The sequence below is a fragment of the Delphinapterus leucas genome, chromosome 15 (genome assembly GCF_059928025.1).
Source record: "Delphinapterus leucas isolate spDelLeu-1000000601 "Yukka" chromosome 15, BTC_Dleu_Yukka2, whole genome shotgun sequence".
In the NCBI taxonomy this organism is placed as follows: domain Eukaryota; kingdom Metazoa; phylum Chordata; class Mammalia; order Artiodactyla; family Monodontidae; genus Delphinapterus; species Delphinapterus leucas.
The window spans coordinates 37,173,143-37,198,288 of NC_143143.1; the positions used below are offsets into that span (position 1 = coordinate 37,173,143).

The window sequence follows — 25,146 nt, forward strand, 5'->3', positions numbered from 1 at the left end:
ACACCCCCGAGAGAGAGATGCAGGCGAGAGGCTCAGAGACCCACAGGTGGGGAAGCACCTGGGGCCGTCCCACGCCCATGGAAGGGAGGCCCCTGGCCACTGCATCCTTGTCCCCATTGCTCCTGGGGCCGCTGCAGAGCCCTCGGGGAAGGCACTCTTTCCCTCTCCGTGCATCCTGGCCACCGTCCTTGTCTGCAAGCTCAGGTGCACCCAAAACACGGGCCGCCCCGTCAGCACGCAGACCCGCTGGGCTCCAAGGTGTGTGGTGTGGCTGCGGGGCTTCGGGTTTCCTGGGCAAGGGGTTGCCTGTGAGACACTGACCTTGTCACAGGGAAGCCCCCCAACAGCCCTCGTGGCCGGGTCTGGGCAACAGTAGAGAGCAGGGCCACCTGGGTGGGGTGAGGCACCTGAGTGTCAGTGCTGGCCTGAAGCAAGACTGGCCACAGCGCACCCGGCTTCAGGACCCGGTGTGGGGAGAGCGCAGGCACTGTGTTCTCAGCTGCTCAAGTGTTGGTTATGTGTTAAGGGAGTTTTTAGTTACACTGGGTTAAATAAAATTCACTCCACCTGTCTCTTTCGCTGAGGTTGCTCAAATCACCAGTGCAACTGCTCTGTGGCCGGCACCCTTTCTTGGTGGCTCTGCTCTGGCCATGTTCCCCTGTGGCACCCTGTGCCCTCGTCCTGGTTGTTGGGCTGGCTGTGTTCAGCAGGTCCTGGGCTCCAGCCTCCCTGCTCGGGTTCTCTGACCAGAGGGCCAGTGATTGCTCCTGGGCCTCCCTCCCTTCGTGCCCAGGCCAGCGGGTTCCTGCCTGTGTCAGGCCGGCAGCCACCCCTGCTGGCTGGCCAAGTGGTACCCGCTCAGATCCTTCTAAAAACGGGCAGTTGGGGAGGTCTTGACGGAATGGGAAAGCTGAGGGCTCAGGTTCTACCGGCAGTTGGGCTGTGAAGTCAGGAGGTTCTGGTGAGAAAAAGAAGGTTCCAGAAGAGCCCCCGCTGCCCTGCCTACCTTGGTTTTGTCTTGGAAGGAGAGATGTGAGGGCAGAGCTACCACTTCACACCTCATGTGCTCCCCCTGGATCCCAGAGCCTTCAGCTCTGACTTTTCCTGCCTCCCGCCCTCCCCTATCCCCCTCCCGCAACCGCCCTGGGGTCTAGCTGTGGGCAGCCATGGGGTGCTAGGCCCAGGGCTTCTTGGCAACGGCCAAAACCACAGGCAGGGCTGTTGGTAAAGCTATATCAGGTGAGTTGTGGCGGAGCTGGGAGGACCACCAGGCAAGAGCCAGCCTGCACGAGGGTCTGGGCCACGTGGGACGGCTTTGCTTCCTGATCCCCAGCTCTCCTCAGAGCCCAGGCACTCCATCTGAAGCTGGCCAGGCAGGCACTGTCCCATTCCTGCTGCCCAATGCTGTGTGTCCTCAGGTGGGGCCCTGGACTTTTCTGAGGCTGAGCTTCCTACATGGACAGTGAGAGCTGGGCCTTGCTGTGGGACCCAGCGGGATGAGCCACGGTGAGCTCAGTGGGCGCACTCAGCAAGGTTTTGGATCCCTGTTATCCTGGGCTCCATCTGCAAGCATCTCCCCCCGGTGGCTCTAAAGGCAAACCCCAAGGTACCTTCTTGTAGAGCCGGCAGACAGCAACCCCTCGTTAGGGACCTCGCCACCCTCCCAGCCGGGCACCATCACCCCAGAGGACCTGGAACTCCTCCTGGAGGAAGGGCTGGCCAGCTCCGAGCCCTTGAGTCTGGAGGAAATCTCGGAGAGGTATGAGTCCAGCTGCCTGATGTCCACCGCTTCTGTACCAGAGCAGGACACCCCCAAGCACTGGAAGCAGCTGGAGCAGTGGTAAGCCCCTTGGAGACCAGGGGCGGGGGAGCCACGTAGTCAGTGCCCCACACACGCAGCCGACACAGCCCGCTCCTCACCCCACCAGGGTGGCCGACCTGCAGGCCGAGGTGGTGTCGCTGCAGGGACACAAGGCCTGCTGTGAGCGTACCACGCTGAGCCTGCTGCAGGAGCTGCTGCAGGTCCACACCTGCTTGCAGCTGCAGGACTCAGAGCTGAAGAGGCTTCAGCAGGCGGTTCAGGCCCCCGAGAAGGCGGCTTTCCAGGTGGGATGCGTCAGCTGGGAGGCGACATCCCCGGGTGTCAGGGCAGCTGTTTCCTGGACCCTGAGCCCCACTCAGCCCCTGCTGCTCAGGCCAGGGCCTTGGGTCCCACTCCGTGGGCCCCCGTGTCCGTGCTGGTCGAGCTGGGAGGGCCCCTGGCCTGCACTCAGCTCACCCCTCCACCTTGCAGCTCCCCAGCCTGCAGAACCAGAACCAGATGCAGGCCCTGGACAAGAGGTACCCCTGCACCCTTGCAGCAGGCTTAGCAGGAGGGAGAGGGGCTTTGGGGAAGCAGCGGCTGCTGCCAGGCCAGTCTGGGCATCAGCCCCTGGCTTTTGTTGCCTCCAATTTGGTATCTTGCTCAGGTAAGCAAACACATCCACGGCCCAGCCCCAGAAGGTCAGGTTGCTGGAGCCCGGCAGCCTGTGGAGCTTGGGAAAGGGGCAGAAGGCTTGCTGCTGGGCCCCTTGGCTGAACCCCCACCCCAAAGGCTGCCCAGCCTGCTCCTGGCTGCCAGGAGGTGGCAGGGCAGGCCCCAGGCAGAAGCAGCTCTTGTGTGCCAGGCTGGTGGAGGTCTGGGAGGCCCTGACCCAGATCAGGAGGAAGCAGGCACTCCAGGACTCTGAGCGGAAGGGCGCCGAGCAGGAGGCCAGCCTTAGGTGGGCCCCTCAGGAGGCTGTCTCTGGACCTGCCGAGGGGTCGTGTGGGAGTCATCAAGGAGGGCAGGTGACCCTCCAGCCCAGGGTCCCCACCTCTTCCCCTTCCCCATCAGTTACGCTCACGGGGATTCTAGGTCTCTCTGTCCCAGGTGGAGACACAGAGTGGGCTTCTGGCCTCTCTGTGTTTACCCGGGCAGGGTTGGACCTCCTGCTAGGTCAGCTTGGGCTCCCCGGATGCAGGCCTGGCCTGAAAAAGATTTGGTGTCCAGGGCCCCACCAGCCTCCCTGAGGCTCCCCATCAGGCCTCTGGCCGACTGGGCTGCTGTGACCTGCAGCCGTTGCCCCTAGGTTGTCTGAGCTGACCGAGAAGCTGAAGCAGGAGGAACGGGACCGGGAGGTGGCCTGTGGAGCCCTGCAGAAGAGCCAGGAGGAGGTCAGCCAGAGGGTGGACCATGAGGTGGCCAGGATGCAGGTACCTGGGAGGCCAGGGGCAGATCCAGGCAGGGCTCTGGCATCAGCAGCCAGCAAGCTGCCAACAAGGCAGTCTGTGCAGGAGACCCCCAACTCTCCCCATCCCACATCTTCTCCACTGCTGAGGTCTTCCTTCACCCCAGTTCTCCTTTTGGTTCCGTTCACGTGTTCGGACCTGTTGGCCGACCCCCAAGTCCTACACTGTCCACTACGGTGGCCATTGGCCACGGGTGGCTCTGTATGTTGCAATTTAAAACTCAGTTCCTTGGTCACAGCAGCCACATCGCAGTGCACTGTGGCTACCTGTGGCTGGTGGCTGTCGATTTGGCTGTGCTGAGGTGGAGTGCGTCCTCCATCACAGAAAGTCCATCATTAGCACGAGTGCTGTTGTGGTCACTGCTCCCCCACCTCCCCTTCCCCATGTGATCAGCACCCAGACCAAGAAATAGAATCTTATAGCCCGAGGCCCCTTCCTCGGCCATTTCCAGCTTCAATGCTTCCCTCCGTGCAAAGTGGAAGTCCCTTCCTGAAGACGCATCTTCCGGTGGCCCTGCTTCCGGCTGGTGTGTGTGGCCTAGAAGGTGGGGCAGGGGCCAGGGTGGGGCACCTCTGGATCCAGCCTCTTCAGCTCTGCAAATAGAGACCAGGGACTGTGCCGCGTCCCCAGCTGCTGCCCTCATAGCTCAGCTGCCCAGCTCCATGCGTGCCCCTCCCGCTGCCCTGTGGGGAGCTGGTGCCTTGGCTCCATCGAGAGGCAGGAGCCCCAGGCGGCATCGGGGCCCGGGATCCCCGATGCCTGGCTGGCACGCATCTCCCCAAGTGTGCCATGGGGCTGGGGTCAGTGCCCTGCCACTGCTGCCTGGTTTTGTGAATAAAGTTTTATCGGCATGTGGCCATTCGTTTATTGTTGCCCACGGCTGCTTTTGTGCTGGAACCACAAAGCTGAGGGCTTATGACAGAGACCCTGTGGCCCATGAACGCCAAACGTCTGCCTTCTGTTTTTTTTTTTTTTGGCGGTACGCGGGCCCCTCACTGTTGTGGCCTCTCCCGTTGCGGAGCATAGGCTCCGGACGCACAGGCTCAGCGGCCATGGCTCACGGGCCTAGCCGCTCCGCAGCATGTGGGCTCTTCCCGGATCGGGGCATGAACCCGTGTCCCCTGCATCGGCAGGCGGACTCTCAACCACTGCGCCACCAGGGAAGCCCTGCCTTCTGGTTCTTTATAGAAACAGCCAAGCCCTGCTCTGGGTTACCCTGCATGGGACAGGGAGGCTGGTGGGGGCTCAGGGCACACCTGCTCTGGGCTGTGGGCAGCCCTCCTGGCCCTAGAAGGACTTGTGGCCGTGGAGAGGGTGCCTTGTGCCTGTGGGCCTAGACCCCCGTCTCCTGCATCCAGACCCTCGGTGCAGCAAGAAAGGAGCTGATGGAGGGAGAAGAGAGAGGGGGTCCCACCCTGGGCCTGGAGAATGAGGGCAGACTGTGTGTGCACATGTGTGAACGGGGATGTGCACATGTGCATGAGTGTGTGTGCATGTGTGAGCGTGTGCTCACATGTACACTCAGCCTCCTTGCCCGGGGCTCCTGGCAGGGGTATGATCCGATGGCTGCTCTGCCGCCTCCCCTGGTGGGGTCTGGCAGTCACTGTGAGGACCATGTGTGTCCTGGGCCCGTGGAGCGTGGCCTTCAGACCCTTCACAGCCCTTGCGCCTGGCTCTCTGGGACATGTGGCCCCTGCCTGCCCTGCCTTCCTTCCTGAGGAGGGTGTGACGGGCCCACCCCTGCAGGGCACACAGGACCAGGGTCCCCTCCGACAGAGATGGTTGGGCAGGAGAACAGCAAGTCCCTGATGGCGCTGTGGGGATGGGGATGGGCAAGGGGGACGCCCTTGGGGAGGTGCACGGTGACCATGTGGCCCCCACTCCACAGGCCCAGATGACCAAGCTCAGGGAGGAGAAGAGCCTCTGCTTTCTCAAGAGGGAGGCCAAGCTATGCAGCTTCCTGCAGAAGAGCTTTCTGGCCCTGGAGAAGGTGAGTGCCTGCCGGCGGCAGGCCATCCAGTCCCCCTCTCCCCAGCTCACAGCGGGCGGGGTCTCCCCACAGAGGATGAAGGCCTCAGAGAGCGCACGGCTGCGGGTGGAGAGCGGCCTGTGGGAGGAGCTGGAGAGCCAGTGGCAGCAACTCCGGGAGCTGGACGCAGAGCGCACGCGGGCCCTGCAGGGGCAGAGGCAGGTGGGTGGCACAGTGGGCAGCGGCACAGGCGGGGCACCAGCACAGGCGGGGCCCCGGCTGGAGCTGGGCAGGTCTCAGGTTGCCTCTGCCCGGCAGCAGGAAGAGTGCCACCTCCTGGAGCAGTGTCGGGGCCTGGACAAGGCCGTGGTCCAGCTGGCCAAGTTCGTGCGTCAGAACCAAGCATCGCTGAGCCACATCCTACTGGCCGAGCAGAAGGCCTGGTGGGTGTCCGAGCGGGGCCTCAGGTGGGGCAGGTGGGAACGGCCCTGCTCCCCTGACCCCAACGTCCTGAGCCTGGCTCGAGGCCCAGCAGGGTGCCCTGGGGCAGAGAAGCTGCCCTTTAGTGGGGGGCTCCCATCCCTCCCCCAGCCTGTCCCTCGCGGGGGAGCTCTGAGTGGCAGCGGTGGACTCAGCCCTGTCTCGGTGGTCCCTGTGATGATCCTCATCCTCTCCCTGGGGCCACCTGGAAGGTTCTGAAGCCAGTAGCTGGGCTCGCTGCCCTGGCACAATGCCAAGGGGTGGGCCAGCCTTGGCTGAGGGACAGTCTCTCTCAGTGGCACCCACCCCCAGGGATGCTAAAGGGAAGTTGGAGAACAGCCGGGCCGGGGAGCTGGCTACCTACCTGCAGGAGAGCCTGGAGACCATGCAGCTGGCCAGCGAGCTGGCCCAGCAGGAGATGTACAGTGCCCTGGAGCTGGTGAGACGGCAGGGCCAGGGCCGGGCCTGCAGGGTTCCCTGCCTATGCAGGCAGTACACTCAGCCCAGCCTCCCACAGCTCCGAGAAAAGAGCCAGGCCCTGGAGGTGTCCGTGGCTGAGCTGGTCAGGCAGGTGAAGGACATGAGTGACCACTTCCTGGCCCTGAGCTGGAGGCTGGACCTGCAGGAGCAGACGCTGAGCCTGAGGCTGTGCGAGGTGAGTGCACAGAGCAGCCCGGGGAAGGCACACCTAGATGGGAGGGGTCCTGCTGCCCCTCAGGGCGGCGGGTCCCAACCCACCCAACAGCTGTCCACAAGGCTCAGGGCCCCAACCACACGGGGGCTCCACTGAGTGACCAGCAAAGCAGCCTACACCTTTGGGTTCTTTTTGCTCTTTTTCTAACAGCTTTATTGAGGTTCGGTGCACCCACCAGACAATTCCCCCTTTCAAAGTGTGTACTTCCGTGGTTCTTGTCTATTCAGAGTTGTACAGCCACCACCACAATCACTTTTAGAACTTTTCCATCCCCGAAAAGAAAACCCCGTGCATTAGAGGTCACAACCCCTCCCCCAGCCCCTGGCAAACACTGGTCTGCTTTCCGTCTCTCTGGATTTGCCTGCTCTGGACATTTCGTATAAATGGAATCAAATGCTCTGTGGCCTTTTGTGAGTTTCTCTCGCTGAATGTTCCATGTTTGAGGTCCATCCACTCTGTGGCATGTGTCAGTGCTCCTTTCCTTTTTATGGCTGTCACATTTCACTGTGTGGATGGATCATAGCTTATCCATTTGTCAGCTGATGGACACTGAGCTGGTGTCCTTCTGAAGCCCTTAGTGCTGCCGTGAACACAGGTATACACCCTTTGGCGGCGGGGCTGGGTCCCCCATCCTGTGCGTGTAGGCCAGCTGCCTGTTCTCTGTCACTGCCGACTCACAGGCAGCTGGGTCTGGCTCAGGGGAGGGAGCGAAGCCAGGCCTTCTTAGGGATGTGGCTCTGCTCAGCCTGGTGGCCCTGCCTGGGAGGACTGGGGCACCCAGACTGTGCCAGGCCAGGCCACCCGGGCTGTGTCCGGTCAGTGTGGACATGCTCTGAGTTGAGGCGGGGGCCCTGTGCCCTCCAGGAGCTCTGCTGCGTGGGACTCGGCGTCTCAGGTCTGACTATGGCTCCAGTGGGGCCAGTCGGCCTGTCCACCCTCTCTGGGCGGGTTCCAGCCCTCACTGGTGTCTGCACCCCAGGCACAGAGTGTGTGGGGAGTTGCAGAGCAGCGATGGCGGGAAGGCCTGGCCCGGTGTCGAGAGGAGGCCGAGGCGCACCTACGGGAGGTGCAGCAGAGAGTGGACAGCCTGCCCGGCAGGTGGGTGAGGGCTGGGCTGGCCTCCCCCTCCCCGCTGTGCCCACCCTGAGCAGCCCGCCGGCTCCGCGTTTCAGATAGAGGCCATCGCCGACACGTGCATCCTTCACAAGAGGGACTCAGACTTCAAGATCCCTGCTGAGGCCAAAGCCAGGTGAGGCCCCCGGCTCCCTGTCATAGCCTGGCAGGACCTTCAGGGAGTGGGCTGGTCCCACTGCAGGAGGGCACAGCCGTCTCAGAATGACCCTGCTGCATCACAGGGCTTCCTGACAGTGGTCCATCCTCCCCAAGCCTCTGCACCTGTGGCAGTCCCGACCCCTCCCCACCCCAGGCCTGGCCCAGCTTCGGGTTTGGCCCCTGCTGGGGGCAGCCTTTCACTCTGTCACCTGCTGGGGACCCCCCAGTGCCCACTGGTGGGGCAGCAGTGCCGAGCACCCTATGCTCTGCCCAGGGCCTCCTCCCCCCAGCTGCCCCACCCCCCAGATGCCCCCCAGAGCCCGGCAGCCCCGGCCTCCTGTGCTCACAGAGAGCTTGAGGGCGAGGCCATGAGGCAGGAGCTGGCTGCTCTGCCGTCCTCTGTGCAGCTGCTCAGAGAGGGCAACCCCGGGCGGAAGATCGCCAAGATCCAGGGCAAGCTGGCCACGGTACCCCTGGGCCCCTGGGCTTGGCACACTCGGTGGGGGGTGGTGGGGGGCTGGCTCAGACAGGGGCAGACCTTCCCCCACCCAGGGAGGCTCAGATCCAGGACACCCCCCTGGGAATGTGGGGGGCGAGGCGCATGGAACCAGCCATCCTGCTGGGCGGCTCTGCACATATCAGCCTCTGGAAGTACCAAGTGGGGGCTCCTGTCTGGAGCCCCCAGATGCTGAGGTGCATCAGCAGCTAGTGAAAAGAGCAGCCGTGAGTTCTGGCCGGGTCCCCCCTTGTCATTGGCCTGAGTGATGCGACCGGCTCCCACTGAGGGGCGAGGACCCATGTGTCAGAGGCCGGCTCCTGCCACGAGTGATTAGGGCGGGGGCCTCCCCCGAGTCTGCAGACTTCCTGCATCTGTGCCCACGAATGGGGGCCGTGTTTAGTTTCAGAACCAAATGATGAAGTTGGAAAGCAGCATCCAGTAAAAGACCATTCAGAATCTCAAGTTTAATACAGAAACCAAGCGGGTGAGAGGTGGCCCTTGAACTGGGCCCTGGCCGTGCCCCCGCCCCCGCCACCCAAGCTCCAGGGCTTACCAGGCCCTGTGGGTGGGCCACCTTTCTCTGTGCAGAGCCTGACTTGCAGCTGCCCTCACCGCCCCCAGCCTGGCCACCCCGTAGCTTTTTGGTCTGCCCAGCCGTCTGTCTGCGTGTCTGGCCCAAGCAGAGTTTCTGGGCAGATAAGGCCCAGGCTAGCCCAGAGGGAGATAAATCCCGTTGGCTGTCCCGCCCCTCTGGTCTGATTCCCGCGTCCACAGCGCACGGAGGAGATGGCCACTCCGCTGTCAAGCGTGATGCACCTGTGGAGCGAGGGGGGCCCTGACGCTAGGCAGCAGGAGGGTCCTCATGTCCCTGGTGAGGCAGCAGTTCTTCATCAAGGATGTGGCCCCTGACAAGGTGGTCCCCATGAACCACTGGGGCATGTATCAGGCCGTGAGGTGGGCAGCGGGGAGCCGCCTTCCAGAGCCCCCTCCAGGCCCGGGTTCAGGACTGGGCGGACCCCGAGGGCAGTGGGCGGAGGCGGGTTCCAGGCCGTGAGCCGTGTCTCTGGGCAGGTGGCTGCGGTGGAAGGCGGTCCTCATGAAGCTGGCGGCCTGGCGGAGGCCAAGGGCGGTCTCGGAGAAGCTCCTCGGCTAGAAGCCCGCCCACTAGCTCTTGTCCCTGCCCCTTTCCCAGAAATAAACATGCCCGCCCCACGCCTGTCTGAGGCTGGAGTTCCCTCCAGGGGTTCAGGAGGCCCTGGGCAGGGGAGTGGCCAAGAGGACCTTCCCTAGACTCCCAGAACCCCTGCCCCTGTCCTGGCTGCTGAGCCCCAGGCCCCACTGCTCCCCAGCGCCTCCCACCCACAGGCACTGCGGCCCGAGCCCCAACCGGAGCCAACAGCACGTTAGCTTGGCCACTCAGACGGTGCCCCCCTTCCTGCCCCTCCAAGAAAGCCGTCACCCCCATGGTAGCTGGCCCTGCCACCTGCGCGGGTGCCACGAGGAAGAGCCACCCTGGGGCCAGTTGGATGGGCAGTGTGGAGGGCTGCCCTTCACCACTGACTGGAACTTTGGGGGCTGGTCTTTGAGGAAATGTGGCTTGCCCAGAGGGGAACCCAGCGTGTAGACACCCTGAGCCCACCGCCTCCAAGAGGCTGCAGCTCCTGCCCCATCCTCCCTCCTGTGGGCAGAGCTCTTGGGTGGCCCCTGCCCATTCCCTGCCCTGGCCTGGGAAGTCCCTACCTGAGCTGATTTGTCCCCTGGTGGCTGCCCTGATTGGAGGTCCCCGAGGGCTCCTCTCAGGACAGCAATAAGGAGAGTCCAGGCCCTTGTTGCCCTCAGCTCACCCCCGCTGATCCTTGCTCAATCGCTAGGCCTCGGCCAGCTGCACCCCCTCCAGGGCCTGGCCCCCCCAGCCCAGCAGCTCGGGGCCGGCCTCTGCTGACCAACTGGCCAGCAGGTCGCTGAAGTCAGGCGTGCCGGGGTGCAGCAGACCCAGGGGGCTGGGTGCCGGCTCCTTCCAGAAGGAGGGGGGAAGCTTCCTTTGGGTCATGGGGGTGATGTGGCCGTACTTCTGCTCCAGCCTGAGTCGGCGGCCGGCCGCGGCCCTGGGTCCCGAGTACTGCCGCAGCCCGTAGTCGAAGAGCTCGGCCAGGGGTCCCAGCGGCTGCAGCCCTTCCCCACCGAGGCCCGGCCCGCACGCCTGCCCCTCGGGGGCCCCAGGGGAGCAGACCCCGGGCTCAGTGGCCTCATTTTCTGGGGCCTCACCCTGGGTCAGGCGCACAAGGTTGGCGCAGGAGAGCTCCCTGGCTGAGCTGCTGGCCGTGTGGCCATCGGCGTAGATGTCGCAGGCGTCGGGGTCCTGTCCCCGGTCCTTGTGGCCGAAGTACCGCTGGATGTCGCCACTGATGAGCTCAGAGAACCGCAGGAGCTGCAGCGGCGTCTCTGGGCCACCGGGGTCCAGAGGGGCCACTTCTGGGGCCCAACCTGAGCTCTGGGGGGCCGGGCTGTGGCCCTCTGGCCCCTCGACCTCCAGTTCCTCTTCCCCATCCTCCTCCTCCTCCTCCTCAGAAGAGTCTGGGGGCTCCGGGTCTGAGGGCAGAAAGGGCCCATGGGATGGCAGAGGCAGCCGGAAGTCACAGAGAGGCCAGATCACGCCCGCGGCCATCTCTCCGCCGAGCTTCTGGGGGCTCTCGGGCAGTGGGCGCTAGCTGGGGAGGGAGGTGGAGAGGGGACAGGTTAGCAGTCAGGGCCCGCAGCCCTCCTAGGAGAATAGTCACTGCAGGGTTGGGGCGGGTGCTGAGCTCAGAGGCAGGTGACATTTGGAGAGACGGAGGTGGTGGGCACTGTGGCGGGGGGGCATGGCGGGGGGGCATGGCAGGGGTGAGCTGCAGGGTGCAGGCCTCAGTCACCCGCCAGAGGAGGGTACATCCTGTCCTGTAGGGAGGGTGGCTGACAGTGCTGTTGGAATAGTCTTGGAGAGAGAGAAGCTGGGCAGGTGGGAAGGGAGCTGGCCCAGGGGCTGGGCTTCGGGCAGGTTTGGGGTCTGGAGAGCAGAGCCCTCGCCCCAGCTCAGGGTCGCTGTAGCTCTTGATAAACAGGCTTGTTGACGTAGAGTCTGCCCAGGTGCAGGGTGGGGAGGGACCCCTTTGACACATCCCCTCCCCGAGTGTCTGTGGTTGGCAGGGTCCCTCTGTGCCTGAAGTGACCATGCTGAGCCCGGGAGCCGGGCCTGGCTGCCTCGACCTGGGTGCTCTGTCCCTTGCAGTTTTGGGGGCTTCAGAGGCTTCAGGGGCTGTGAGGGTGAGCTCCAGGGATCTTCAGGGGAGGGCAGAGCCATTTCTCTGTCCCCACAGTCGCAGGCTTCCCTGTGCTCCCTGTCGGGGGTGGAGGGTTGGTGAGGTCACCTCTAGCATCTCTAACCTGGGGATGGGTGGGGGGGCTGGCAGGACCATGGAGGGGATGGGATTAGGGGAGCTGATTGTGAATGTGGGAGGCCCCCCCCCGAACAGGGCCCCAGCTCCTGCACTGCAGGGAGGCAGGGGGGCCAGCCCTTGGACCAGGAGGCCTTCTAGCGGGAGCCCTGGGCAAGGGGGAGGAAGAAAGGGAAGAAGGGTTAGAGAGAAGGGGGGGCTCACAGCTTCAGGAAACCACTCCCCATGTGGGGGGAGGGGCGGGAAGTCCACAGGCCGCCCTCAGAGTCAGGGGGGCTTCTCGGACCTCCCCCTCTTCCCTGCCATCATGCTCCGCAGTTCTAGGGCCCTTCTTCCCTGTTGGGGTGAACCGTGGCCCCAGCGTTGGGCGTTGGCATGGCCGCTGGTGGGGAGCCAAGACTCAGGTGCCCCCCTTTCCCTGGCCAGCCCACCTCGATGACCCAGCCCCGCTCAGCCCTGCTGTTGACCCCTCCCCGTGGGTGGGTGGTCCCCAAAGACCACCAGGGCAGAGGAACCCCACAGCCTTCCCAGGACCTCCGCCACCAGCACCCTCCCGCCCGCCGTCCAGCCTGGCTCCTACCTGCCGAGGCCTGCAGCTCCCGCTGGGCAGGCCCACCTCCACCTGGGCTCAAGCATTTATAGCCAAGCTCTGTGGCTGGCCCGGCTGGCAAATATTTGGTGACTGCATTGTCATCGCAGACTGGGCAAATAGAGCCCGTTTGCTTTAGCGCCCGGCAACCAGGGCCCCGCCGGGGGGAGCCTCAGCCTGCCCGGGGGACGGTGGAGTGTTTGCCGCTCGCCCAGCTGGCTCACACCCGGGGCCGAGGACCCTTATCTCCGCCACTGATTGGGGCCTGGACCAAGCCTTGTCAAATAGGCGGAAAATTAAATTTCATGCTATTTTGACTCCTGGAGTAGCCTTCTCTAGAGGACATCCTGCTTCTGCAGCGCTCTGGGTGAACGGGCTCTGGGCCAGCAGCAGGACCTGGGAAGCCCCAGGAGGGCCAGGGACCACCAGCCAGGGCCCAGGTGGTGGGTTTATGCAGGTGGGGACCCCAGAGTCCCTGCCCAGCCCCCTCCTGCCACTTCCCACCGTTCCAGAGCTGCAGGTGCATTTGCAACAAACCCCATTGAATCACTGCTCCCCCAAGGGCTTCGTCCCCACGTCCAGGCTGAGGTGACACCTCCCTTCTCTGGCTCCTTTTTTAGCTCCTGTGCCTTCCCCTAAGGGGCTTGGTGGCCCCTCCAGCCCCGTGGGTCCTGCCCGGGGGCGTCCTCACTGTGGTTACCACCCACCATTACAGCCCCTTCACCGTGAGTCCCATGAGTCCAGTCCAAGTTTCCCCGTCCCTGGAAACCGATCTTGGCCACAGCCACAGTTCTGTCCTTATACCCTGGGGTCCAATGACAATTGCCAGGTCCTGGTTGTGGGTCGACCCTGCCCCAGCCTTAGCCAGCCTCTCTCTGACCCAGCACAGCCCAGATGTCAGCCAAGACCTGGGGGAGGCTGGGGGTTGGGGTCCCCGGTGGCTCCCCAGGACTGCTGGGACCCCAGAATCCCTCTTTGCCCAGATACGGCCCCTGCCCCTCTGCCAGCCCAGGGAGCGCCCACCATGACCTGCCCAGGACCCAGGGCTGGACCTCAGCAGCTGTTCTGGCTGTAGCTGCAGTGCCTGCTGCTGCCTATTGGGAACAGCCAGGGCCGGGGTCTGGGAAGGGCCTGGAGACCGGCCAGGTTGGGGTCAGCCCCGCAGGGTGGGGCCTCAGGGGCCCGAGGGAAGTGCTGGGCAAGGGGGCCGGGCTGGGGAAGGTGAGATGCAGCCCTGTCATGCAGAAGGTCCTGGCCTTTGTGGCCAGAGGAGGGGCTTCACAAAGGAGGTGGTTTGCAGGCGTTGATGGGGCAGGTGCTCACCCAGCCAAGCCGGGGGAAGTAAAGGTGTTCCAGCAGAGGGGACAGCCTGGAAAGGAACCAGATCGCGAGGAGCTGGCACCCCTGTGGTAGGCTGAGTGATGGCCCCAAAGATGTCCACACCCTGATCCCTGGGAATTGCGTCCTCACCCCACTTGGCAAAGGGACCCAGTGGATGTGACTGAGATAAGGACCCTGAGATGGGAGATGGCCCTGGATTATCCAGTGGGCTTGTGTGTCACAGAGGGAAGCAGGAGGGTCCGAGTGGGGGTGGGGGGAGATGTGGCGACTGAAGCAGAAGGTCACCTTTGAAGGTGGAGGGGCTGCAATCCAAGGAATGGAGCGGCCTCTAAAATCCGGAAGACAAGGAGATTCTCCCCTGGAGCCTTCAGGGCACAAACCTGCAGACACCTTGATTTGGGGCCAGGGAAACCCACTTGGGACCTCGGACCTCCAGGACTGCACAACAAATCAGTGTTGTTTTAAGCCACTCAGTTTGTGCTCCCTGTTTCAGCAGCAACAGGAAGCCCAGAGCTGGAAGCATTGGCTGGAAAGTGGGGCGGGTGGTACACAGGACCTCCTGGCCTGGCCCTGGAGCTTGGACCTTCCTCCTGTACTGGGAGCCAAGTCGGCCAGGGCCTCAGCTCTTCCCAGCATCACTGGAACCAAATCGCAGAGTGGCAGTGGGGCTTTTGCAGGAAAGAGGCCCCAGGGTGGTTTTCACCCCCCACCCCACAGGCCCACTTTTCCATCCTGGCCTCTGCCTCAGGCTCCCAGTCAGTGGAACTGGGGCTGTGGAAGGGGCTCTGGGTCCCAAGAGTGACCCAGCGAGGTGTCCATTCGTGCCAGCTGTGGGAAGACTGACCACAGACAACCAGACACTTGTCCTCTGGTGGCAGAATCCCAGTGCCTTTTTCTGCCTGACCAGAGACAAGGAGGAAACCCCAGTCTAGGATGGAGAGTTCTAGAGTCGGAGAGAACCCAGAGCAGGCAGGTGTTTGGGGAGAGGAACCTCAGCAGCACAGTGTGGGGTGGGCCTCTGGACACAGGAGGCCTGAGACCGGAGACTTGGGGAGGGTGCACTGCACCAGTCCTAGCGATCAACGATGGGGCCTAACAAGGCACAGTATGTGGAGGTGAGGGTGGGAGACAGGCGTGAGAGGGATTCAAGAAGCAGATCTTGGGTCTTAGTGGAATTATCCCCTTCCTTGCTCCTCCTGAGTCAGAGCCATGCTCAAGATAGACACAGGAGTCTGGTGGGTGGAGGCTGAACTCCAGCTTTTGTTACAGGTGAGGCTGGGCTGGGTTATGGCAGCCGGGGGACCCTGGGTAGGTGGAGAGACGCACTTTCCCAGAATCACTGCCCACACATGTCCTGCAGGTATTGGGTGGCCAGCCAGTGCCAGGCCAAGTGGCATGGGTGTCCCAAGCCCCCTGTGCCCATGGGGGCTCCTGGCTGGGGCTGGGGGCTGAGGCACTCAGGCTGCCAGGCTTGGGGCCTGAGCATATGCCCTGGCATCTGCTCCCAGCCAGGCCCCCATTGTGGGCAGTATGGGGCCTTCAGAGCTCTGTGCTCACCCTGCCCCCACCAGCCCCCACCCCTGCTGTCAGGCCTCAGCCCCTGGGAGAAAGGCTCTGCCTTTCCAAAGGTGGTGGACCTGCCTGTCCCCATGCACCCCATATTGATCTTCCCAGGGAAAATCAATAGCTCCAATATGTCAGCTCTCAAGTGGCGCTACAGTAAATTACTCCCGCCATCGGGCACACAAGGGCTGCAGCCTCCCTCCCATTAGTGGGACATTAGTCCTCGTGTGAGGTTTCTCTGTGTGCTTTGAGATAATGAAGGCTGAGGTGTTGGTTTATGCCTCTGGGAGGAGGGGGACCTTGGACAAGAGCGGCATCGCTGGCAGTGCTGGGCACCTGTCACCCAGTGCCCTGCCGAGACTGCTGGGGTCAGGAAGGGGAGGGCCCTGGAGACACCGGGCCACCGGCCGCATCTGGCTGTGGCTTTACCCACTCTGGGCTCCACCGCATCAGAGAGGGTCAAGCAAACCACAGCATTTGGGGCCGTTGTCACCCTCCAGCCAGAGGCTGCCAGGGACACATGTGTCACTGAACAGGGTGGATTTCACAAGGGAGAATTCATATCCCGGAACATGGGTGTCTCAGGAGGCGGGCGTTAGAAAGGGCTCTGGGTTCAGCCATTGTTGGGTGAGGGGCTCTGCTCTGGGCTGTGTGCTGTCAGCAAGCAGGGTAACTGTGACTGGGCATCTGTATCAGTCTCCAGGGGCTGCCATAACAAAGGACCACCAATTGGTGGTTTAAAACAACAGAAGTTACTTTCTCACCGTTCTGGAGGCCAGAAATATGAAACCACGAAGGCTCTGGGGGAGAATCTTAGCTTCTGGTGTAGCCGTCAGTCCTCCGTGTTCCTTGGCTGGTGGCCGCATCACTCCAGTCTCTGCCTGCCTCTTCACATGGCCTGCTCCCCTGTGCGTCTCTGGGTCTTTTTTCCTCTTATAAGGACATCATTTAGGGCCCACCCTATCCATTATGACATAGTTTTAACTAATTACACCCACAAAGACCCTATTTCCAAATAGGGTCACGTGCTAAGGCTCCAGGGGGATAAGAATTTGGAGGGACATCATTCCACCCAGTACAGCATCTTTAATACATCTTATCCAGAAGGAGGGCAGATGAGGCAAGGCTCCAGCCATGGTTGGTAAAGGACCCGGGTCCCTCCCATCAGCCAGGAAGGGGGTATTTGGTCTTTTTTGGGCCACTTCCATGTTTTGCCTGTGTTTAGATGTGATTATAAAGGGGTCTTGAGCCACCATGGTCACGGAGAGGCCTGGTCCAACACTGGTGTTCTCTGAAATTGTTTACGTCCTACAGGAGAGCCCAGCTCTGAGCATCAGGCCAGCTCCCGGAGATCAAGGCCTGCTGTCCTCCTCAGACTCTGCAGGACCCACGTCCTTTGCATCATGCCTTCACCTAGAATGGAGACCAGTGCCAGCAGGACTTGGGGACAGAGAAGAGGTCCACTGGACATGTGGATTTGCTAAGTCTTTGTTGTGGGCCTGCGCTGCTCCTCCCAGACTCTGGCCTCAGAGCACCCTAGGAGCCTGATGGCAGTAAAGGAGCCCTCCACTGCCTCAGGATGGAAGGACGCTTCCATGCCGTCCCCTTATCAGTCTTAACAGCTGTCCCAGGGACTGGCAGAGGGCTTCCCAGGCATAGCACCAGTCCTGGAAGCAGCCTGCGAAGGACAGGAGATGCCCATTTTACAGCTGAGGAAGCAGAGGCTCGAGGGGTGCTTGTCTGAGATGTCTTATTTCTGTCACCCATCCAAAGCAGTGGGACAGGTTTAGTGACGCTTTGGAGGCTGCCCTGCCTGGGGGTGAAGCCCTAGCCCCTGCCGTTGACCCCCAGCTCTGCATCACCTCTGCTGTCCCAGGGCAGCTGGTACCCAGATGCCCTAAATTAGCATACCAACCAGGTGGCTGCATAAGCTGCAGTCAGCAGCTCCACCCCAACCTCAGGCCTCTTTGATCTCCACCTCCTCCGGGAAGCCCTACAGGCTGCACACCAGAATGATTCTGGTCCATCCTCCCGCCCACAGTAGGTGCTCCTGGGGTTCCCTGTGGTCGAATTGGTTTGGCAGTGATTCTGGGTGGGGTTCTGGGGTGGAACAGGTGGGGTGGAGCCCAGTGAGGAGGATGTGGGCACACAGGTGCCTCTGTTGACACAGCAGCTCTGAACACAGTCCTGGCTTTGCAGCTGAGCTGCCACCAGGCGTCCAGGTTTGGTCTTCCCAGGGTGGGGAGATCTCCCAGATGCTGCTGAGCTAGGAACACCTCCAGCCCGCCACCCTTGCTTAAGTGTCTCTAGACTTCCTGAGAGGTGAAGAACTGGTCCCCGAGGCTGGTGCTTCTCCTGCCAGAAAGCAGGTGCAGGAGATGCTCCAGAGGCAAAGATTCTGAACCAGGAGGCAGCACATTACAGCTGCCAACTAAAAATTGTTGCTTGTCACCTGGTTCTACAAGAATGAAGTCACCTGACACTGCAGTCACTGACCTTCAACACACCCTTAAAGGAGTTCAGGGCAGAGATCAGGAATGAGGCCCTCTGTGCTCTGGCAAAAACTGGCAGAAAAACTCTCACGTTGTGCTTTTTTTTTTTTTTCAGTCGTCACAGTTCACAAGGTGGCCTCGTAATCTGATTTTGTCACCGTCAATCCCCACCCCCCACCCCCAGCACATCTCCACGTCTCCACATAGTCTGTGATGACGCCTGGGTGCTCCTATGTGGTCTCCAGACAGGACGGCTCAGCAGAGCCAGGGCTAGTTTGCCTTGAAGGCAGAAGGCTCCAGCAGCTTCCCTATGAAGTCAACTGGGGAACCGGGTAGACAGGAAGTCCCAGGACAGCCCGAGGGTGACCCTCCCGGCCTGACTCCTAAGGTGGATGGGAAGGTTCCCCCGGAGCAGGCTGCAGCCTCCATCCACAAAGATGATGGCGCGCTAGGCTCTGCACTGGTGGTTCCGCTGGCCTGGAGAGAGAGACTTGTCCGAGTGCCTGCTGGCTTCCCGGTGACAGCCGTGGGCGTGCTCTGCTGCGGTGGGTGAGAGATGGCGGCCCTGCGGCTGATCAGTGCGCAGAAACGCCTGTCCCGCAGGGCGGGTGGTGTAGACGCGGCTATTCGTGCGCAGCACAGAGCAACGCAAAGCGCCAGGGCTGGGTGAGGGTCCGCGGCCATGGGGCGGCGGACACTAGTCGAGGGGACAAGATGACTCCGTGGCTGAAAGTCCAATGAAAAGAGCAAAACGGCGTCGCCAGGTCCCGGGGAGGAGGCGTCCAGGGGCTGCGCCTGCCTGGCGGGAAGGGTGTGGAGTGTGGGCCCAGGGCCCCGATCTCAGGCGAGCCCGGCCGACGGTGAGACCCGCGCTGAGGCGAGCTCGTCGGAGGACGACGCCAGCATCCCGTCCCCGCCGGCCGGCCTCAAGCCCGGCGCGGAAACCTAGGAACCTGCCCGCTAGTTCCTCTTCGGACCGGAGGCGAACTACATTTCCCGGCATGCCAGCGCGGCTGGCCGGGGGCGGGTCTACGACGGAAGAGGCCGCCTGAGGACGTGAGTCATTTCCGTTGCGCGAGTGGGTCCACGTTCTGTAGTCGTGAGCGGAGGCCAGGAACAGCGCGCGGCTTCCGGCTTCGCGCGACGGAAGTGACGCGACGGGGTCGCGATGAGCTGCGTGCTGTGGGCGCCGGCTGCTGGGTGAGGTCCGCGCGGTCTCGGCGGGACCTAGGGTGAGAATGGCGGGCGGGCGCGCTCACTGTTCTCTCTCTTCCAGGGCCCTCCGGGTACTGAGGCTCGTGCGCTGGCCTTTCCGAAGCCTGCATCCTCCGCCCGGTGGCCGGGCTAGTGCCCAGCCCGCGGCCGAGGGTGAGGAAGAGGTTGACCCTAACCGCCCCCTTCAGTTTTCCTCCAGCAAAGCCATCCCGTTCCGCTGGACAGTGAAGCACTCCCTAGGAAGGGAGCAGCAGCGGCCCTGGTGGAGGGTGCTGCCCTTCAGCCTGTGTCTCATGGTTCTGGTCATCTGGTGCTTCTTTAGACAGGAGACCAGCGCGGACCGGTGGTTGGGACGGATGTTGGAAGAAGAGGTACCGGAGCCCAGCGATCGTTCTGAAGAGCCTGGAACTCCGGTGGCCCATGGGGCGAGAACTTAATGGGGTGCCAGCAGCGAGGGAACAGACCTCAGTCTTTAGGCTTTGACGTCGCGTTTGACCGTTTCTGTCCTGGTTATGCGCGTCCCCAGACTGAAGGACTTGGATGGCGCGCCTGGCAAAGCTGACTCGTTGAAGGCACAGCAGAATGTCAGCAAATCGGAACCGGCTCTTTGCCTGATACTTGTTGCCATCGAATACGTCCAAAAGACTTTTCAGGTCTATAGAAAGGGTTTTGGTTGCAGCGTGTGCTGTTGGATTTGGGATATCTTTGTACAACATTATCACGTTTCCAAAGGGATGCTGGTGACACTTGTAATCCAGTGTGATCCACTTTGCAGGTCATTTGCTTTCTGAGACAGAATAACTGGCACAAGAGTTAAACGTTTTGTTTTACAGTGTACCGTGATGTCTATAAATTGATGTTAGTTTAACAGACTAACAATAAATATTAATTTGGTAATGTGGAATTAAGCCAGTGTTTGGTTTTTTGTTTTTGTTTTTTTTGCATTTCATTTAGAAAAGGGAGCCTTCTAGTCTTTTCAGTTCCTTTGTTTGTTTGTTTGTTTTTTCCAGAATAGGAACTGAGGAAAGAAACCTAAATGTTAATTGTGGAACACTTTCTCACTTCTCTTCCAGTTTTTAATTTTAGCAAGGCAACAACTTTCTGAGTGGAATAACATTGATAAATATTTTTATGGACAACTTAGAGGCAATATTTGGGGTATGTAAATGATATGTTTTCAAGTACTGCTTAGTAGGAAACTTTCTTAATTCTGGATTAAATACAAGATGCATAAAAGGGAAGATTTTATTTATTTAAGGTTCTAGTGGAACGTTTTATCTTGGCATATCTTTGGTGCCAAAGTTAAGTGGAAATTTCTCTCACTCGGATGGTTGAAGACCACTGACTGTATGGCAGTGTACTGGCTTCTCACAAGGCCTTGGCCAAGGTCTGGCCCGCCTTGGTAAATTATGCTTGTCAGGGAGGTGGTGCTAAGAGAAGTATATATATTTTTTAAAGATGAAGAGACCAAGATTCAGAAGGATTGACCTAATCATGGCTCAGGCTACATCATTAGTTCCACTGGGAGCAAAGAACTAAGATGTCCTTTCTCTGACCTGGTGTGGTTGTGACCTATTTGGTTGTGAACCATTTTATTTGAGCAACAGTCATTCAAACCTGAACCCTGACTTTACTCTCACTAGCTCCTGCAGGAAAAAAAGTCAGAACTAACGAGAAGAAATTTTGTTTTAATTAAAAATAATTTTCACATGACCAAAGCAATATGATTTATCTGGAAAAGTTAAACAGTGTAATAAGCAAAAGGTAGAGAATCAGAAACAGTAATAATCCCACCACCTAGAGGTAACTGCTGTGAGCACTGTTGGGCAGAAGATGGAGAAAATTGTATTTTAAAAAATCCAAGGAAAAGAGGTTACCTAAGTCGACGGCCTCATATCTTCCAAGCTGCTGAGGCTTGGAAGACATGAGGCCATCGACTTAGGTAACCTCTTTTCCTTGGATTTTTTAAAATTTTAACGTCTGGGTACTACCCCAGCCTTTTAAGAACATTCTTCAAAAGCATGAAAAATGACAATCTTTACAGCCTGTCACAGTTCTCTTTGCTCTCTTCAAGGAAGGTGCCTCTTGGGTAGGCATCTTTTCTCCCACCTCTACAGCAAAGATCCCCAAATTTCTTTATCTTGAGCCCCCAACTTCCTTTTTTAAGCTCGAGGTGGCTCTCTATACTTCTCTACTGGACTTTACAGGTTCCTCAAGCTCCTTAGGTCCAAAACAGAGTTAAGCTCTCCCCAAACCTGTTTCTTTGCTCTGTATTCCTCCCAGCTCGGGACTTCGGAAATATCTTAAACTTCTTTCTCATTCCCTGCATCCTGGCAGTCTTCAAGATCTGTTTAGTCCTCCTCCAAAGAATTCATGGGCCTTGTTTCATTCTTCTGCTTGATTTTCTTCAAAAATATCATGTTGATTTTTTGCTATTTTAATTTCCAGGTTTAAATGTAATGTTTGTAGAGGTAGTAATTCCTTTAGACAATGTGAACATATAAAGAAAGTAGTCATTCATCCCACCAGCAAGTGATGGCTTATTTTACTGTATTACTTGTGTTTAAAAAAAAACAGAAACTTACATGCTTGGGAACAAACGTATGGAACTGCAGTATCTTGCTTCCTTTTGTCACTTAAGTAGGAGCATTTTTCTTGTCATTAACAATTCTCAGGAAGCATTGTCATTCTCTGTGAGGTGCTCTTTAAGTTTTTGCCAAATAACTTTGATAATTATCTTTGTACATCTTTGTCTGAATCTCATTCTTTTTTAGGTTGGAGTTTCTAGAAATGGAACAGATTATTTTCTGTAAAGGTCAGTACCCATTCGTCCTCCCAGCCACACTTCCTTTAAGGGCTTTTCTTGCTGCAGGTCACCAGCATTGTGGGTTGCTGTTAAGAACAACAAAAAGTCTGCCTGCTCCATGGGCTCTTCCTTGTTTTAATTTGCATTAAAAAAAATTACTAGCGAGGTTGAAAATTTTAAATAATGTCTCAGAGGAATTCCCTGGCGGTCCAGTGGTTAGAACTCTGAGATCTCAAACCGTGCAGCCCGGCCAAAAAAAAAAAAATGTTTCATGCTATATATTTACAAAACAATGTACTCTGGGTCTGGGTTCTCCCTCCCGAAATGCACACCCTGCTTCCTCCTCCAGGGTCAGATGAGCTGGGTCCCTGAGTGGTAGGGCTTACCGGGGGTGGCAGCTGGTGCCTGCCTCCCAGAGTTCCCACCCTCTTTGCATCCCCGCCCACCCTGTTGGTGAAGAGGGCGTGTGTGTGTGTGTGTGTGTGTGTGTGTGTGTGTGTGTGTCTGTCTGTCTGTCGGTCTGTCTCCCCCTTGACCTCGAGCCTTTGGATTCTTTTTTAAAAATCAGCTCTATTGATATGTAGTTCACATATTATTCAATTCACCCATTTAAAGTATACAATTGATTTTTTAGTGTATTCGTAGGGGCAACCATTACCACGATGTAATTTTAGGGCCTGTGCGTACTCCTAAAAGAAACCCGCTACCCATGAGCAGTCAGGCCTCCTTTCCCCTTCTCTCCCCCACACCAAGCCCTAAGCAACTGGAGCCACTCTTTGCGGTGTCAGCACCCAACCCGGGGGTCATAGAACGAATGAAGGCGAGTGTGAGCAGCCTGGGCGCGCTGTCTACTCAGGACCTGTCGGCTCCGTCTCGGAGCCTGGAGCTGCTCAGGGCGCTGTCAGGGCGTTCAGAGCGCGTGGGGCAGCCGTGGTGCGTTGAAGGCGGCAGCGGGAACGGGACCAAGCAAGTGCAAGATGGGCTGTGAACGTGGAGGCCGGGGGGGGCACGGTGGGTGGAGGCGTCCGGCCGAGGCGGCGGGCTCGGGGCATGGCGTGGTTTGGGGTGCGCGCGGGTCCCCGCTTGGCGCCTGGTGCTGGGAAGTTCACTGGGCCTCCGGCACTGCGCCGGGCGCCGGATGGGGGCGTGGCGGGGGCGTGGCCGTCCCGGCGGGGGGCGCGGGTGGGCTCCGCGAGGGGGGAGATCCGGAGGGGCGGGGGCGGGCCCGCGCGGCGCATGCGCGCTGCATTGTTTTGACTGAAAATGCCGTCGGTTTCGAAAGCGGCGGCGGCGGCGTTGAGCGGGTCCCCCCCGCAGACCGAGAAGCCGACCCACTACAGGTCAGTGCCCGGGCTGGCCGTGGCTGGAGCGGGGGCGGGGCAGGGGGCGGCCCCGCGCGCCCCCGGCCCGCGCCCCCGCGCCCCTGGGCCTGGGAGCTGCCTCCGGGTGCGGCCTGGGGCCCCGCGCCGCCCCTCTCCCCGTTCCCCCCGCCCCCTGCCTCTCCCTTGCAGCCCCCTGGCCAGCCGGCCCTCCAGCCTCCGCGCCGCGCCTGGACTCTGGGCTGGTGGACCACCATCCTACTCAGCTACCGCCGCCTGAGCTCAGGAGGCGGCGCCCAGGGTCTGGGGTGGCACCTGGGCTTGGGGGCTGGAGAACGAGGTCGGGGGTCCACGCGCCTGGGTTGGGGATCGGGGAACAGCGCCTGGGGTCGTGGGTCGGGGGCCGCCGAGACTGCGCCTGTAGTCGGGGATTGGGGACCGCGCCTGGGCTCGGGCGGAGGGCGGCCATCTGGGCTCCAGCTGCCTTCTCCTGGGGTCAGGGATGGTTCCGGGGCTTGGGGACCCGGGCGTTCCTGGAGTCGGGGTATCGCACCTGAAATTGGGGGTCGCGTCTGTGTTTTGCATGAGGAGGCTGTGCATGGGGTCTGAGGGATCGCGCCTGAGGTCCGGGAACTCGCCCGGGCTCCGCGGGGGGGAGGCCGTCAGGGATCGTCTGGAGTCGGAGTGGGTGTTAACGCCTGAGATCGGAGATGGGGGGCGCTGCGCCTTGGGCCAGGAGTCCGCGCCTGGATTCTGCGGGGTCGCGCCTGGGGTCGGGGACCGTGTCTAGGATTGGCAAACCATTCCTGGGACCCGAGGAACGCGACTGGGCTTGCGGGGGCGGGGGGGTGGGTAGGGTGTCTGAACTCAGAGTGAGAGGTTGCACCTGAGCTTGGGGATCACACCTGGGGTCTGGGATGGATAGCGGCGCCTGGGGTCGGGGGTCGCACTTGGGGTCGGGGATGGGGAGTTTCACCTGGGTTAGGGGATTGTGCCTGCGATTGGAGATGGGGGGCTGCGCCTGGGGTCCGGGGTCGCACCTGGAATCTGGGACCATACCTGGGATAGAGGATGGGGGTTTGCACCTGGGGTCGAAGGTCGCATCTGGGGTCAGGGATGTGGGATCGTGCCTGGGGTCTGAGAAACGCACCTGGGTGGGGACAGGCGGGAAGGGGGTCGGCAGAGTGGGAGATCGCGCCTGGGGTCGGGGCCCTCGGGCGCACGGGATCTGACCCCTGCCCACGAGTCCTCGGGCCGCCCGCCGGCGGCGGTGGCAACGGAAGCGACCCCAACGCTGTTTGTCTTTTTAGGTATCTAAAGGAGTTTAGGACAGAGCAGTGCTCCCTGTTTGTGCAGCACAAGTGCACCCAGCACAGGCCATTTACCTGTTTCCATTGGCATTTCCTAAATCAGCGTCGGCGCAGACCGCTCCGCAGGCGCGACGGCACTTTTAACTACAGCCCGGACGTGTACTGCTCCAAGTACGACGAGGCCAGCGGCTTGTGCCCCGACGGCGACGAGTGAGTGTGTGCGGCCGCGCGGGGCAGCGTGGCCCCCACACCTGAGTGGGTGGCGGACCTGGGCTTTCCAGCACCTGGCACCTGCAGGGCCCAGTCTTCACTATGAAGTTTTCCCGTGACCGCTGGTCTTGGTGGGGACATTTCCCTATTTCTCGGCCAGTGTGGGAAGAACCGCATCTGGCTGGGGGATAACCCTGTACGGGACAAACCGATTTTGCTGCACTTCCCACTTTTGATTGCCACCCAGTTCTGTAAATTCCCTGCATTAGAACCAACCCTTATGAGGTAAACCTTTTGAGTTTAGAACCATTTTGTAGTTGTCAGTTGCCTTTTGGTCAGAGAGCTTGTTAGAAGGTTTGCTCACATTGTGCAAATGTTTCTGGAATGGTTCCTTTCTTTCTGTTTATATGTTTATTTTTTAAAAAATTGATAGGAAAGTTATTTGTGTAGCACTTTTAAAGTTTAGGAAATCAAGGTTTTGTTTTGGTTGCTTTTTTTTTTTTCACAAGTTTCCTAATGGTGTTGTGAACAGATGTCTTCATTTTGAAATATGTAGAATAGGAAAACACGGAAAGTACAAGTCAGATTGTACATTCATATAACTGGCAGAGATTGGTAGAGGGAGGTCTTGCTTTTTTCCTGTGGGCCGTTTGAGAAGAGCCTATCCATTCCCACCTGGAGGTGAG

General features: G+C 60.1%; 4 protein-coding genes across 8 annotated transcripts in view; 3 read left to right on the forward strand and 1 right to left on the reverse strand.

Annotated features, from left to right (window-relative positions):
- The first annotated feature begins 34 nt into the window (after window positions 1–34).
- On the forward strand, window positions 35–11,046 carry CCDC154 (coiled-coil domain containing 154). The gene is given in 18 exon segments (XM_089896428.1): window positions 35–1,506; window positions 1,621–1,840; window positions 1,929–2,106; window positions 2,294–2,340; window positions 2,667–2,762; window positions 3,111–3,234; window positions 5,159–5,260; window positions 5,333–5,461; window positions 5,558–5,682; window positions 6,032–6,158; window positions 6,237–6,374; window positions 7,393–7,515; window positions 7,586–7,662; window positions 8,035–8,152; window positions 8,585–8,668; window positions 8,959–9,020; window positions 9,022–9,138; window positions 9,256–11,046. Coding segments are annotated over 18 exon segments (2,004 nt in total). The 5' UTR covers window positions 35–1,496; the 3' UTR covers window positions 9,383–11,046.
- Window positions 8,259–10,892, reverse strand: PERCC1 (proline and glutamate rich with coiled coil 1). Its single transcript, XM_030763592.2, has one exon. The coding sequence runs from the start codon at window positions 10,847–10,849 to the stop codon at window positions 10,052–10,054; it is 798 nt and encodes a 265-aa protein (XP_030619452.1). The 5' UTR covers window positions 10,850–10,892; the 3' UTR covers window positions 8,259–10,051.
- Window positions 11,047–18,695: 7,649 nt separating the features above from the next.
- Window positions 18,696–19,374, forward strand: UQCC4 (ubiquinol-cytochrome c reductase complex assembly factor 4). Its single transcript, XM_022594431.3, has 2 exons — window positions 18,696–18,800; window positions 18,877–19,374. The coding sequence occupies exons 1-2, from the start codon at window positions 18,769–18,771 to the stop codon at window positions 19,250–19,252; spliced, it is 408 nt and encodes a 135-aa protein (XP_022450139.2). The 5' UTR covers window positions 18,696–18,768; the 3' UTR covers window positions 19,253–19,374.
- Window positions 19,375–22,849: 3,475 nt separating this feature from the next.
- Window positions 22,850–25,146, forward strand: part of UNKL (unk like zinc finger) — a 42,007-nt gene continuing 39,710 nt past the window's right edge. Inside the window, exons 1-2 of one of the 5 annotated variants that reach the window (XM_030763589.2) lie at window positions 22,850–22,961; window positions 24,251–24,460. In XM_030763589.2, the coding sequence (XP_030619449.1) occupies window positions 22,885–22,961; window positions 24,251–24,460 (287 nt within the window). In that variant the 5' untranslated portion in view covers window positions 22,850–22,884. Of the gene's footprint in view, window positions 22,962–23,329; window positions 24,461–25,146 lie in introns of those variants that run through there. The other 4 variants (XM_022594424.2, XM_089896412.1, XM_089896414.1 and 1 more) reach the window with 4 other exon arrangements.